At 46.7% G+C, this 13828-nt stretch overlaps 1 protein-coding gene across 3 annotated transcripts in view; it reads right to left on the reverse strand.

Moving 5' to 3' along the window:
• SLC66A2 (solute carrier family 66 member 2) overlaps positions 1-8540 on the reverse strand; it is a 66910-nt gene extending 58370 nt beyond the window's left edge. For all 3 annotated transcript variants that reach the window (XM_069809245.1, XM_069809244.1, XM_069809241.1), the window contains exons 1-2: positions 8432-8540; positions 7508-7888 (exon numbers count right to left, since the gene is read on the reverse strand). In XM_069809245.1, the coding sequence (XP_069665346.1) occupies positions 7508-7710 (203 nt within the window). In that variant the 5' untranslated portion in view covers positions 7711-7888; positions 8432-8540. The remainder of the gene's footprint in view (positions 1-7507; positions 7889-8431) is intronic.
• Positions 8541-13828: the final 5288 nt, after the last annotated feature.

A 13828-nucleotide genomic window follows, 5' to 3' on the forward strand; every position in this document is an offset into this window, starting at 1 on the left:
GGCCATTCAGTAATGGATGCCTCAAAAAAGTATTGCTTGCAGTATAAACATCCACCCACTACAAACACACCTAAGCCTGCACACCTGCTGTCTGATCATAACAATTTGCCATCACCACAGCCTTACTGGAAATGAAGCTGGAAGTATTGCTGCAGATCCTCAACCCCTTAAAAACTGGGGGGGGGGGGGGGGTAGGTAAAACAAAACTCACAACACAGGAGAGGTGAACTGGAAATTTAAAAATTCTTGTAGGGACTTCAAGCAATGCACAACACCTGTAGATTTTTTTTACAACCCTCCAGCCAAAGACAACAAAGGTTACACAACAAAACATACTTATGGGAAATACATCTCCCCAAACACCAATCCCCAAATTGAGTCTCACAGGCAACACAACCCTCTAAGCTAGGTCACATCTACAGGAAACCAAACAGCTACCACAGAGACCAAGAGGCAGAGCAAACAGGACATGGCCTCCACCACACTACCTGGACAACAAGACTGAAGAGAATAGCAGTGTCAAGGACCACTGTCGGGTTCTTGAAGCTTTAAAAGCAAAGCCAGAACACTCATTCTGCTCAGGATGACTGAAACAAACACCACTCCAACCTGCTTACTCTACTTCGCACTGATATTAGGGCCTGCCAAATCAACACTAATCCAGTTTAAGACTCCCCAAGCCAGCTTGAGCTAGGAGCACAGCAAGATGTGAGCCCTGCAGGGAGAGCGTGCTGTTCCATGTTCTGTTTACTTTCTGCCTCACAGACGTTTTTCCTATCTTTGCCTAAGCAGGAGCCGGGAGGGGAGGAACATCAGATTATGAGAGGAAGATGAAGAGCCTTAGGATACTAGAACAGGCTCGCAGAAAAGAACAACTCTGAAGTCCTGGGGATGAGGGGGTCACCATCATTATTCTGCATTTTCACCCCACTACTACAATGTTATGTGACAAAGTGAACAACAGTGACATTTGCAGTATTCGAGGAACTCAGACTTCATATGTCAGCCTACAAAGAGACAAAGAGCTTTTCACTGTTTACTTAATACTGTAAAAACAAAAGAACTCTTTCTTTTTCTTGTGCTAGTCAAACGTGCCAATAAAGGGGTGGAGGTGCTTACAGTTGTTAGTGTTTCAACAGCCTTAAAACGATTAATGCATGTTCGAGGTGATAAAGACATGAGAAGTGCACATTCAAGCCAGAGGAGAGACTAACTAGTCATTGAGCAAACTACATCATTCCATGGGTAAAACTCAATCCTGTTGCAGTAGTCTTGCTATTCCAGCCCTGGGCCTACTCAAAACAGCAAATGCCAATTGTGCAAAAGAAGCCCAAACTAGACCAAACACAAAAGGTTTGCTTATCTCTTTTCCTAAGACAGCTCTGAAAAGAAACCGACTGCTGTTGGTGCAACCAGATCACCATCACCCTGACCGCCCCGTTTCCTCCCACGCTGCTGGATGCCATTCCAGCTTCCACCCGTTGGCTGCCGTCCCAGGCGGACTCCCGTCTGTGGCAGGGACTCCGTCCCGTCCTCTGCCCGTACGCTGGCAGGGCTAACACGGCACCGCTTCAGCTCACAGAGCCGGTTCCGCTCTCCGCAGGAGCGGAAACCACCGAAGTTCCTACAGACCTCACTGCTCTGGGTCCACTTTTTCAGCACTTTGGGAAGTTACAGGTGCTAGGGAACACGCACCACCGGGGCCACAACAGGTAGCCCAGGGTAGCTGTCTTGAAAGACATCCCATACAATTACAGAATTTAATCAGCAGGAAGAACAAGAAACAAACTAGTGTTACAACAGGACCTCTTGATACAAGTTTCTCCTTGACACCTAAACTTCCAGGACTTTATGGAGCACCCGAAACAAGCTTCTCATGTGGGCATACAAAATCCTGCTTTACCTTTACTTTTTGTACAAAAGAGCAGTGCATTTTATCCTTGCTCTCTGGCATTTATAAGAAGGAGGAGGAATTGCGTAACTCTCTTGCTCTCAATATCTGAGCAAGATTCCACCAGCAGGCCATATGTACCGCAATCTTTCAAAGTTGTAGTCACTCTGTCAGCTTGGTTGACAGCATCATCCCACCTTCCCCACATGGTAAAAGCTGGCAAGATTCATTTTAGTAACAGAAGTCTTAAAAGCAAAAGTTTCTCCTTCCCACAGGAAGTCCTACAAACAGGCACCACTGGCCCACCACCTGAAGCCAGAGCAACAGCTGACAGCAGGACCCGATCCACAAGTAGCACTGTATGTGTTACAGCAAAATAAATAAATATGTAGGAATCTACCCCAGACAACAAAAAGTCCATTTTCCTATAAATTACCTCCAGCTGCCTACATGTCTCAGTAAACCTCTATTCGTAATAGGGAGCTTATTCCACTGACTCCAGCACAGAGAGCTCCCAGTTCTACTGCCATTACAGTCTTCAGAACCTGCTTTGTTTCAGGTGAACTGATGTGGAATGCGTAGAGGGTTACCTTTGCTCAAAAATAACAGACTCCATAGTTTTCACCTCTTCCCTGATTGTCTGAACTTGTTTCCACAGTTTGTCTTAAGGCAACTATTTTGTGAGAACAACTCCAAAATTGGACAGCTTTATTTTCTGTTGTTTGGATTTCTATGGTGTTGCTGTATGAGATTTAGACCAGTGGCCCACAGAATTGCATCTCAAAACCTTTGGAAAGAATATTGTCTTCCTAGAAAATATACAAACCATATTATACTACTACATAAAACATTTTACGGACTGCAAAACTGACAAAAAGTCCAAAAGCCTCTGGGAATAGCAGGGAGCATAAATACTTTTGGCTGAACTTACTCAAGATACAAATAAAAATGCCTACTGCTGACTTCTAAGAAATCTGCAGTTCCCTTTCATCTAGCTATTTATTCTGATTTTAATAGTAAAAGAAACTATAATTTATCTCATCATAAGCTCTGTTTTTTTTAAAAAAAAAAAAGGGGGGGAAGAGAGAGAAGGGGAAGAGAGGGAGAACTCACAAGTAAGTTTTTCTGCATCCTCCACCCCCAACTGATTACACAACTCTCGCCCACCTTCTTGTTCCTGTTTTGATCATGACAATGCAAAGCTAATCAGCTGGCAGACTGCAGGCCACGTGAACCAAGAAGATATGTCCGTCTTGGCTGCAACTGAGTTCAAGTGCCACGGTCCACTCTGAAGCCGGCCCACTACTTCAAACCAGCCTAGGACAGCTTAACCATATGATTGACCACCTCAGAGCTCAAGCATCAGTAAGACTCGTGGTATCCCTTCAATATTTTAAGCAGTCTTGAACAAGAAATCAAAGCTAACTCTAGCAAGCATAGTAAGACATTAGCTAACAAAAATGTTAATGAAATGTCTTACTAAAAATGCAGAGGGGAAGAAAATTGCTATCAGATTTTTTTGGAGCATGCCAAGCATCTTCATATGTACCAGAATTACAAAGGCGTTGACTTTTGCACCGTCTCTTCCTCTTTACCCACAGCGCAGACCTTCTCCAGGCTGATCAGTCCAGAAGTTGAACCGAGTGGAGAGTGAGAAACAACAACCTATGGCGTCTGGAGAAGACAGACAGGAGAAGCAGTACGGACGATGGCAGAAGGACTAGAACAAAGGAGTAGCTGATACCAATCATAAATCACAACCAACAGCTACACTGCCACCCCAAAATAAATGCTGCTTTGAAGTGTTATATAAAATTACAACAATAGATTATTATTAAAGTAAAGCTAACTTGATATCAAGTCTAGTCACAGCACAAAATCTGCTTTTCACACTGGTAAGCAGAAACCCCATTGTGTGATGCTGTGAGCACAGACTGTCTACTTTTCAAAAACTTTTTTTTTTTGTCAGAATCCTCTTTAAAAGGGCCAAAGACTTCACATACAGTCAACACACTGAATCACAAGTTTGCATGGTCAAACTTCTACTTTCTTTTTCCTCAACAAAAGCCATGTGTGCATAAACAAAACAAAGTGGAATCATGCCTGTTGCTATCCATATACAGTTTTCATTCTTGCAGACCAGACCTCTCCCACTGCTTTTCCACACAGTTCTGGCATATTGTTGGAACAGAGCAAGGCCAAACACACATAAGTGAAAGCAGAAATGTCTCTTTAAAGATGACATTTTGAGACATTGTGAAACAGAGAAGCGTGAAAAATGGCTTAATAGATAATGTGTTACTGTCATCACTAGCAAACAGAAGTTCTTTGAGCACACCCTTAAACTAAGGGATTAGGTGGGAGGAAGACAAGGAGGAGAGGCATTGCACTGAGTCCTCCTGACTTTAAAAGACGGCTTACCATTGGAGACAGTCTTATTGGAGGAAGAGAAACTGTGAAAACAGGTAACTGGAAACAGGATTGCTGTCCTTAATCTCAGTAGTATTTTGTTCATTGGCTACTGTCACAGCGCAATACACCAGCTGCAACTCTATTGACACATAAAACATGCCAAGAAGATTAGGAAGTAAATACTCTATTTGGAGGGGAGACAAAGGTCAAACTTCACCCACTGCAAAACCAAATGTCAAAAAAAAAAAAAAGGAAAAAAAACCCTCAGAGATAACTAAGTACAGTTCTACGAACACATGGAATCTGCCAATTCACAAAGAGGAAATGAGGGAATTGCCCCCACAGCTGAGGTGAACAAAGTATAGTAGAGCCATAGGGGAGTAGGGGGACTGGGTCTGTTTTGAGTGACAGAGATACAGAAAGGCCAGCACTACTCAAGAGTGAAAATACAGAGGAAACATGGCATAAAAGGCAGGAACTGTCTCTTCCTGTTGCCTATGCACCTGAAACAGGTAATATTCCACTCTGTGAGCCTCAAATTCAAGAATATATGAAATTCAGGGAAAATCTGGAAGTAACAACAGAAACGAATTACAGAAATGTCTTTGAAGTTAAAAGAAAAAAAAAAACAAAACAAAAAAACAAAAACCAACCATGAGCCATCCTAAGAAACAATTAAGGCCTGAAAAGCAACACTGACAGTTTTTTAAGGCCTATCACTTTACATACTTATTTTTGGAGCAGGGTGGAGGGGAAGTCAGGAGGGATGAATCTGGCACAAATCATATGCTTAATAACCAGGGGTAATGAAGAGAAACTAAAAACAATTGAAAACAGCAGCTATATGTCAGTAAAGTTTTCAGAAGAGAGACTTGGAGTAAGGCCTGGGCTGGTGTGCTAAAGGGAAGGAGGAGTAATCTTACCAACTGGTACACTGAAAGTCAGATTGGGGAAAAATTATACACAAAACAAAACTACTTGTAGGAGCAGTTCTGTTCCGGCACAAGAATGGATCAAATTATTTTGTTTTAAATTTATTAAGTAAACAAAAACCTTCCAATTCCCTCTAATGAATACTACATACACAATTAAAATAATTCTGCTGTTTATGTAAAATTATTTGGAGTGCTGTGTCCCAGATAATACATCAGCCATAGGTGACATTAAACAACTAACGCAAAAATTGAACTGCCAAGCTGCTCCATGGCTGCATTTTAAACACGTTCACAGAAATCAGAGGCTCTTGCTCTGCTATCTTCCTTTAATCATCCATATGCCCAATGATAATATCCACCCTCAATGCTGCTTTCATGACTTACTGGTGTTTATAACGAACTACCAGGGATGCCTAACCTTTGTAAGTAGAGAAGCAAAATATTCTCTCTCAGGGAACACTGAATTATCATTATGCAAGTCTTCTTTTCTGTCTTTTAGTTCAACAGAACTAGAAAGAGAGGATTCATTGTAAGTACAGACAGAAAGGTTTCTGCAGGCTCATGCCTGCAACCCATCCCCATAGAAGCGGCTGCACCACAAGCCAGCAGCATGCCCTACACTCCCGCTGTAGCCAGACACACCTATGCACATGCTGTGTGAAGCCATTCCGTGCCATCACCGACCTCCAAGATGACCAGGCCCTACACAGAGCTAGTATGTGTCAGGGTTGGGGAGTGATAACTACTATGTGGCTTAAATACTCACAGTAAAAAACTACATAATCTTATCAACGTAACTGCATTCTCTCTCTTTTGAGGTGTTGACAAATCTTTTAACATTGACATAAATCACAATTTTTCATTACTCGTAGTACTTATTCTTCTGCACATCTCCTAACTAGATATACTTAAAATCAATTCAAATTAAAGAGCTTTCAGTTCTTCCATAGTCCAAGTCTCATTTAACAGATGTGCTCGCCTGGGTTACCTAGAAACTGCCAGCATCTCCATTCAGGTGCAAGTCATTTGTACATTTCAACTACCTCCAGTTAAACAAAAAATTAGACAATTTCTGTTTCTCAAACTGTCAACTCGGGCTTTTCACTTCTCCTCCCCCCTGCCTGTTCTACTTCCCTTCTGCTCTCTGCTTTCTCCAACAGCTGCTCCATATACTTCTCCCCAGGAAAACATAGGTCCAATGCAACAAGTAGCTCTGATCTAGTGATGACCCCTCAGTTTGACTGCCAGCTCTGGTGCCAAGAGAGGGTCCCTCGTTTTCTCCACTCCACCACAGCACTTACATGTTACATTTTGCTGTGGAAGAATCCGGGAATCTCCTTATACTTAAAGAGTCAGAGGAGCTTTAAAAAGAAACTGGAAACCAACCGAAGGATGTAGGCTGCTGCCTATCAGTTCTTTGTGGACTACAAAGCAGTATTTTGTAGTCAAAATATTCTTGAACTGTTCTTAGTTGCAGTAATTTCCCAGACTATTTCATCTTTGGTTTCTCAAGTACATTCCCAGTGTTGTAGCATCTATATTAGACGAAGCAATGAGGAATGCAAGTTACTAAAATTCATTCACAGCAATCATGCCCTAATAACATTTTCTTTGTCCAGCAGCACAAGACCTAAATATGGAAACAAACTTGCTTTAAAATATTTAAAGTGGTGCTGAAAACAAAAAGCATCTGCTTTGAAAGGTAGCCCACCTATCAAAGAACTAATCACAGAATTATCAAAGAATGAATTATCAAAGAATGAATATTTTCATCTGTAGTTGTGCATGGAGCTCTAAAAGTGAGCCCCCTCTGAAGCCAGTCGGCATCCCGGGAAAATGCAAGAACATATGGCAAGTGTCCCAGTGATGTTAATACCAACTAGATGCTAGAGTAAGCGTGTAGGACTGGGGCCTTCACTCTGAGAACGGTGCTAGAGGGGCAAGCGAAATGTAATACAGTCAGCAAGAAAAAGAGATCTGACTTAGAATAAACCTCTTTACCAGCGAGTTAAAAAGTTGCATCTCGGGACATCAGAGCACTGATAATCAGATCTGGCAAGGGTAACAGACAGCGCTCCCGAGCCCAGTTCACTTCACTCGATGCAGATTCGCCTGCTTGCAGAAAGAGTATGCTGGTCTTCAACAGAGGGGAAAAAGCACGCAAAACGTATTACTTCCTCAAATATTCTGAATCAAAGCTTTACAACCAGCAAGCAAGCAAGAACCTTTAGGACCGGGCAGGCACAGCACGCACGCCAAACCAACTTACCAAAAAAGTATCCGCAAAATGTTCGCGACCAGCAACACCAGGCAGACGTAGGTGGAAAAGCCCTCGGCGTTCTGCGTCCGGCGGATGTCCCTGTACTGGGGAATGTAGGGCACCACGCCGCCGAACACCATGGCCCCCGCCGCACCCCACGACACCAGCTGCTGCATGGGGACCAGCAGCCACTCCAACCCACTCGCCTCCATGACGGGGAGCGATGGCGTGGGGTGGGGAAGAAGGGCTGCCCCGGGGGGGGGCGGTGAGGCTGAGGGATCGCCTTCCGCTGCAAGTTCTCCCGGCGGAGGGAAGGGCGGCTTTAGCCACGCAGGGGCTCCTGGACGGGATGCGGCACCACGACTGCGCCCACTCTCGCCGGGCCGGCACCTGGGGACAGCGACGGGGCGTCAGCCTGGCTCCGCCGCCGGCCACCAGCGAAACCTAAACCGCAACAACCCCCCCCACCTCCCCCAGCCCGGCGCGACCCTCCCGCCCTCACACGGGGAAGGGAGGAACCCCGGCTCCGGCGGGCCCCCCCCAGCCGCTGAGGAGACCGACCTCCCGACCTCCCGCCGCCGCTGAGGAGACCGACCGACCGACCTCCCGCTGCCGCTGAGGAGACCGACCGACCTCCCGCCGCCGCTGGGGAGATCGACCGACCTCCCGCCGCCGCTGGGGAGACCGACCGACCGACCTCCCGCCGCCGCTGAGGAGACCGACCGACCGACCGACCTTCCGCCGCCGCTGAGGAGACCGACCGACCGACCGACCGACCTCCCGCCGCCGCTGAGGCGCGGGGAGAGCGCGGACACAGGCCGCCCCCGGGTCGTTTCTCTGAGGGAACCTCCCTCACCCGCCCGCGGTTCCCCGCCGCGCCCCGCTCATCCGGAGCCACGCGAGTCTCCCCTGTCTCCCTCCCCGCCTCCCCACCTGCTCCCCGAGCTCCGGCCGCCGCCATTCCCCCTCCTCCGCCCGCCGCCGCCGCTCCGCAACTGGCGGGGCGCTGAGGAACGGGCCGGCGGCGGCGGCGGCGGCGGGCCCCGGGCGGGCCGTGACGCCACCGATGACCAACCGCGCCTCCGCCAATGAGCGACGGGGCCGCCCCGCCGGCGCCGCCGCTGGGTCTTAGCGCCCGGCCCCGCGGCGGCAGCCCACGCCGTGTGACCCCCTCCGTGTCAGTGTCACCGGGGAGGCTGCCCGCGGGTGGCACCGGCCCCGCCGCCGCCGCCGCCGCTGCTGCTAACCTGGGGCATTACTGCCTGGCCGCCGCCCGGGTGCGCTTTGCCACGCACGTTCCGTCCTTGTTTGCGTGGGCTCCCGCTGCTCACGCAACAGGGGAGAAAATCGGATGGTTTTTCCCGCGACTGGGTGATGTATGGCTTCGTGTCGCGGATCAGCAAGTGTAAATGGGTTGCTGTGAGTCTTGAAAGGGGATGAAGTAAAACTGGAAAGAAATGTTCGCTTCGGGGCTTCTGCAGCCTTTTGTTTATTTCCTCCACAGCAGCACCTTACGCAGCTGCGACCGTTCCTGCCACCTGGCGAGTTTTTGCCGCGTACACGCAGCACGTGAACCTGCCCCGTTGCTGCAGAGACTATTTTTCAAAGAGCATTTTTGGGGTACCGTCACGCAAACATCCAAAACACTCTCCTACGTGGATGAGGTGACCGGTGACGACATTGGGACTCGCCTTTCCCACAGGGAAGTTAGTAGCTCTGCTACTCGAACGAAGCTCTACTTCATTCCAGGGACCTGAAAGTTTCGTTGTCGACGCTAAAAATACACAGTGGAAATCTTTAATTCTGGTTTTTGGATGAGAAGCGTGAAGTTCTTGCTTTCAGAGCATCTGACTCATTCAGAGAGAGTATAACAATCAAATCATGTATAAACTGCATAATTTAAAACCTGTTCTATTATTTAATGGCTTATATTCCATATATCACTTGTCCATTGTTATAATCGTGCAGTTACGCCAACTTCTTTCCAAACTTTTCTTGGGAGCCCTCGCCACATTATTTTTCCTTAAGCACAAAGGTCTAAACAAGCCTTAGGCTGACACTAAGAATAGCCCAGATTAGGAAGCCAACTTTTGTTCACGTAAGTACAAGTGTTTTGAGAAATTATCTGGACAAAATAGATATTTTGAAGTAGTGGTTACCTACATAGAAGAAACTGCCCAGGCTGACACCAGTTCTCCACGTTAGCTTCCATGTAATTCCAGGACACTTTTAAGTCTATGTGATAACAAATTTCATACGATATTAAGATTCTAAAGGACTCAACTGGAAACAGACAACTGCCTTAACATAGGTTCTTTACCCTTACTTGAAATTGTAGGGGTAAAAATGCTCAATTACAGCATGTTGCTGTGTGAATGTAGTTCAGTTTTGGTCACTGAAAAATGTCCTAGTTGTTCTGGAGTTAATCCCCTGATGTAAGCTAAACTGACTAGTAATGCCAGGCACTGGGTAAGGGGAGGAATGACAGGGTGGCTTGAACTCCTCCGGCTGAGCAGCTGCACGAAAACTCGTGCCAGCACCAGGGAGGGACCGTTCAGGTCTCGGAATATTCTAAGCAGCCAGGGGCAACTTTCTTTGGCAGCGGTGCCAGCCGAAGGCACTCACTGACTCCAGCATAGCACACAGCCCAGAACGCAGACTATCCAACCACAACAGACCCAGCAGGACTCCAGTAGGAGAGTCCCCTGGAGAAAATTTATCTAAAGCTTGGGTGATAACAGATGATTGAAGAGAGTCTTGCCTCATCGAGGAAAAGTTCCGCAACCTGCAGCTCTGAGTGCAGCCAGATGAGAATGCTCAGCCTTGTGAGGCTTTACATCAAACTAGTTTTCTTTGTCCAGTAGGTAGTAACTGAGAGGGAGCTCAGAAAGACCGCTTCCTTGGTGTAAAAGCAGAGCCTACCGTAGAAACAGCAGTACTGCTTCACTGCCAGACAGCAATCCTCTGTTTCTGAGTGAGGAGGCGCATTTATTTTTCCATATGGACTGGCAAAATTCCCCATTTAAAAAAAAAAAAATCTCCATTTGCTAGAACTGCATTACCCGTTCAGAAAACAGAAGGAGGCGGTATGTTTCACACCAGGTCTTTGAAGACTAATGTTAATCTTTTAATGACAACTGCTGTAAGAGAATTGAAATTGAGTATGTGAGCAGCTCTCGCCAACTAGTTACGAACTAGCTCCTAGCAGTTAACATGTTGGTGACAGCGTAGTCCCTAAACCTCCAACCGTAACGAGAACTTTGATTTATTCCAGATTAAGAAATCTGATAGAGATTATACTTGTAAAGAAATGTTCCTATGGTATCTGTGGATACAGTTTAAGGAAGCTGAAAGTGGTGAACAGACATGGGATGTTTTCAAAGGGATTTTAACATTGGTAGAGGTCGTAAAAATTATTATATAAGGTCTTGTTTTGCAAATAGGTCCACCGAATTAGAAGAATAAGCAGAGGCTCGTTTCAAGAATTGGCTCCAGGTAGCCATATTCCTAGCAGAAGGACACTAGGGCCCATAGGACACAGGAATCAACTGCCCAAGTCGGACCAGTTTCAAGACTGAAGCCTTAGCTCCTTCTTTGCAGTTTTTTATAGGAGGAAGGTGGCTGTTGATGCTTCACTTGTAGTTACTGCAGTAGCAAAAATAGCAGATTGTTGCAAGTCTTCAAACCAGTCTGTTGTTCTGTCAATTGATTTTGAAAGATGACTATTAAAATTATTTTGTATTCTACGTTAGAGGAATGCTGTTGCACTGAAGCAAGCCTAGGAAGTCCCTGCAAGACATAGGCTAAAGACTCAGTGCAGATAAGCTCTAGGTCACTCCTTGAACACATTGCACAATAAGTGTTGTCATAAGGATTACATGAATGCCTATGGTAGCCAAATTCCCTTCAATTATCACATTATATCTCAATCTACAACTATAGTCACGGCGAGATTAAAAAGAAATATTCACTGTACTGTTAATAAAGCAAGTAAATGGGTCTTAAGTACCTTGAAATTGGCCATTCCTGCCCGGATGTATTATCACTAGATCAGCTGTCCTCTCTACTTTTGATTTGCTAAAGCAACCCCACTGCAACTGGTCACAGTAGCTACCTCCTGGTCCCTTCAAACACTGGTGAGCCCTGGGTTTTGCCGCTGATGCACAGAATCAAGCAAGCATTAACAGGAGATACTGTTCTATTGCACATCTTCACCGCTTTTGCTTTCTCCTTCTGCACTGGTCTTTGTAAACAGAGCAGTGAGTATAAGCACGGGTGGAGCACCCACCGGTGTGCCAAGGAACTCCCTCGCCACTTCCAAGGAGGACCTCTGACCAACGTGCCCAGCCCACAAGCCCACCTCCGGGCAGCAGCGGCATGCTCTGCACCGGGGAGCGGGAACCAGGACCCCTTCTCCAAACCGTTCCAGCGCAAAGTTCAGGCGAGGGGAGAAATAAACAAACAACAACATATCACATGGGCACAAAGTTGAACCTGGACCGCTTAACCCACAGCCTATTCTTCTGTCAAAGGGGTCCAGCTGACTGCGACCATTTCTTCCACACACGGTCTTCGTGTGCTGTTGCCCATGTCCCCTGGCCACGGGGTCACCTCAGGGAGCCCACAGGCAGCTCCCGCTCGGCACCAGCCGCTGCACTACCTGTACATCCTTGCCTGCATCTAACAGTGCAGCCAGAAGTTCTCACATCAACAACCTTTAGAAGTAGTGTTGTTTTCTCGTAAGAAAATATGCAATAACTTGAAGGACCAGAAACGAGGAACATCTCCACAGATGGGACCTGCACAGCGTGCCGTGGGAGAATCCATACAGGGTCTGTCTAGTGCTGAACCATGGTGCCTAGCGTCAGAAGGGACATAAGGTTTACTCACTATCTGCATTCCTTTTTTTATTCTGTCTTAGTAAAATGGCTATTTTATGAAGCCATTTTTTGTTGGACCTTTCTTGCTGAGGTGCAGAAAGAGCCCTGCACCATCTCCCTCTCTCCCACACTTCACCCCTCCCTGGGGCGGAATACTTACTAATTACAGGATCATTGCATTCACCAAGAAGCTGCTGATACTGGGGAGTGAGATGGGAAAGAGGGAGTGTGGTGGGTTGATGCCAGCCAGCAGCAAAGCCCCAACCCAGTCACTCATGCTCCCCCTCAGCAGGATGAGGGAGAGAATCAGAAGGGTGAAACCAAGAAAAAAAAAACCTCATGGGTTGAGATAATAAGTGAAGAAAAAGAATAAAAATAAGTGATGTGAAGGCAATCACTCACCACCTCCCACCAGCAGACCAATGCCCAGCCAGTCTCCAAGCAACAGCTACTTTGGAAGAAACTACCCCCTCCCAAACGCGTTTTTATTGCTGAGTGTGATGCTACACGGTCCGACATGTCCCTTTGGTCAGTGGGGGTCAGCTGTCCTGGCTGTTTCCCCTCTCACCCTCTTGCCCACCCCCAGCCTATTTTTGGGGGGAGAGGGCAGAGTGAGAAGCAGAGGCAGCCTTGATGCTGTGTAAGCACTGTTCAGCGATAGTGAAAACACTGGTGTGCTATCAGCACGGTTTTGGTCACAAATCAAACACAGCACTATACAGGTTGCTATGGAGAAAGTTAGCTCCATCCCAGCCAGACACAGCATAGGGAGTGAAATGCAACTGCGGAAATCCTTAAACTGTCTTTATCTCTGAAGAATGAGTGAAGGTGTAAGTGCAGCATCTTAAGTCTCACCAGAACTATCCTTAGCCGCTTCTGACTCATTTTCTCTCCCTCTTGGTGAAGCTGTGGAGTGGCTTGGAAGCAGAGAGAAAAGAAAAATGACAGAGAAACACTATAGCTTCGGCATGATTCAAAATACCACCATATGATCTGGAGTCAGTAGCATTACAAACTACTTTTTCTTTCAAGAACAAAGCGCTTCTGGTGGCATTTACACACTGTAGCACACTCCTGTTTTGCTTCTGTTGAGATAAGCTCAGCATCTGTGGTACACATAAGAATGTCTTCTACACATAAAGACAAAACAAAACAAATTTACGCTGCCCTTACCAGGAGCGGAGCAGGGGGGCAACCAAAACGCAACTTTATTGTGTGAGTAACAATGGAGTCCAAGACCATTGATAACTGAGACGAGACAGCTACAAAAGTTGTGGTCTCATTTTTCTGAAACCCCAAGGAGCTGCAGTTATAGGTCCTTTTCAACTAACACAGCATTTATCCCAGAGAGAAGCTGAACGTCCTCACGTGTCCTCTGAGCCTCTCCGGCCAGCACCAAAAACGGGAACAGCCTTGAGAGGAGGGGAGCTGACCCCAGTGTGACCGGACC

Source organism: Haliaeetus albicilla, chromosome 21 (genome assembly GCF_947461875.1).
Source record: "Haliaeetus albicilla chromosome 21, bHalAlb1.1, whole genome shotgun sequence".
NCBI classification, from domain to species: domain Eukaryota; kingdom Metazoa; phylum Chordata; class Aves; order Accipitriformes; family Accipitridae; genus Haliaeetus; species Haliaeetus albicilla.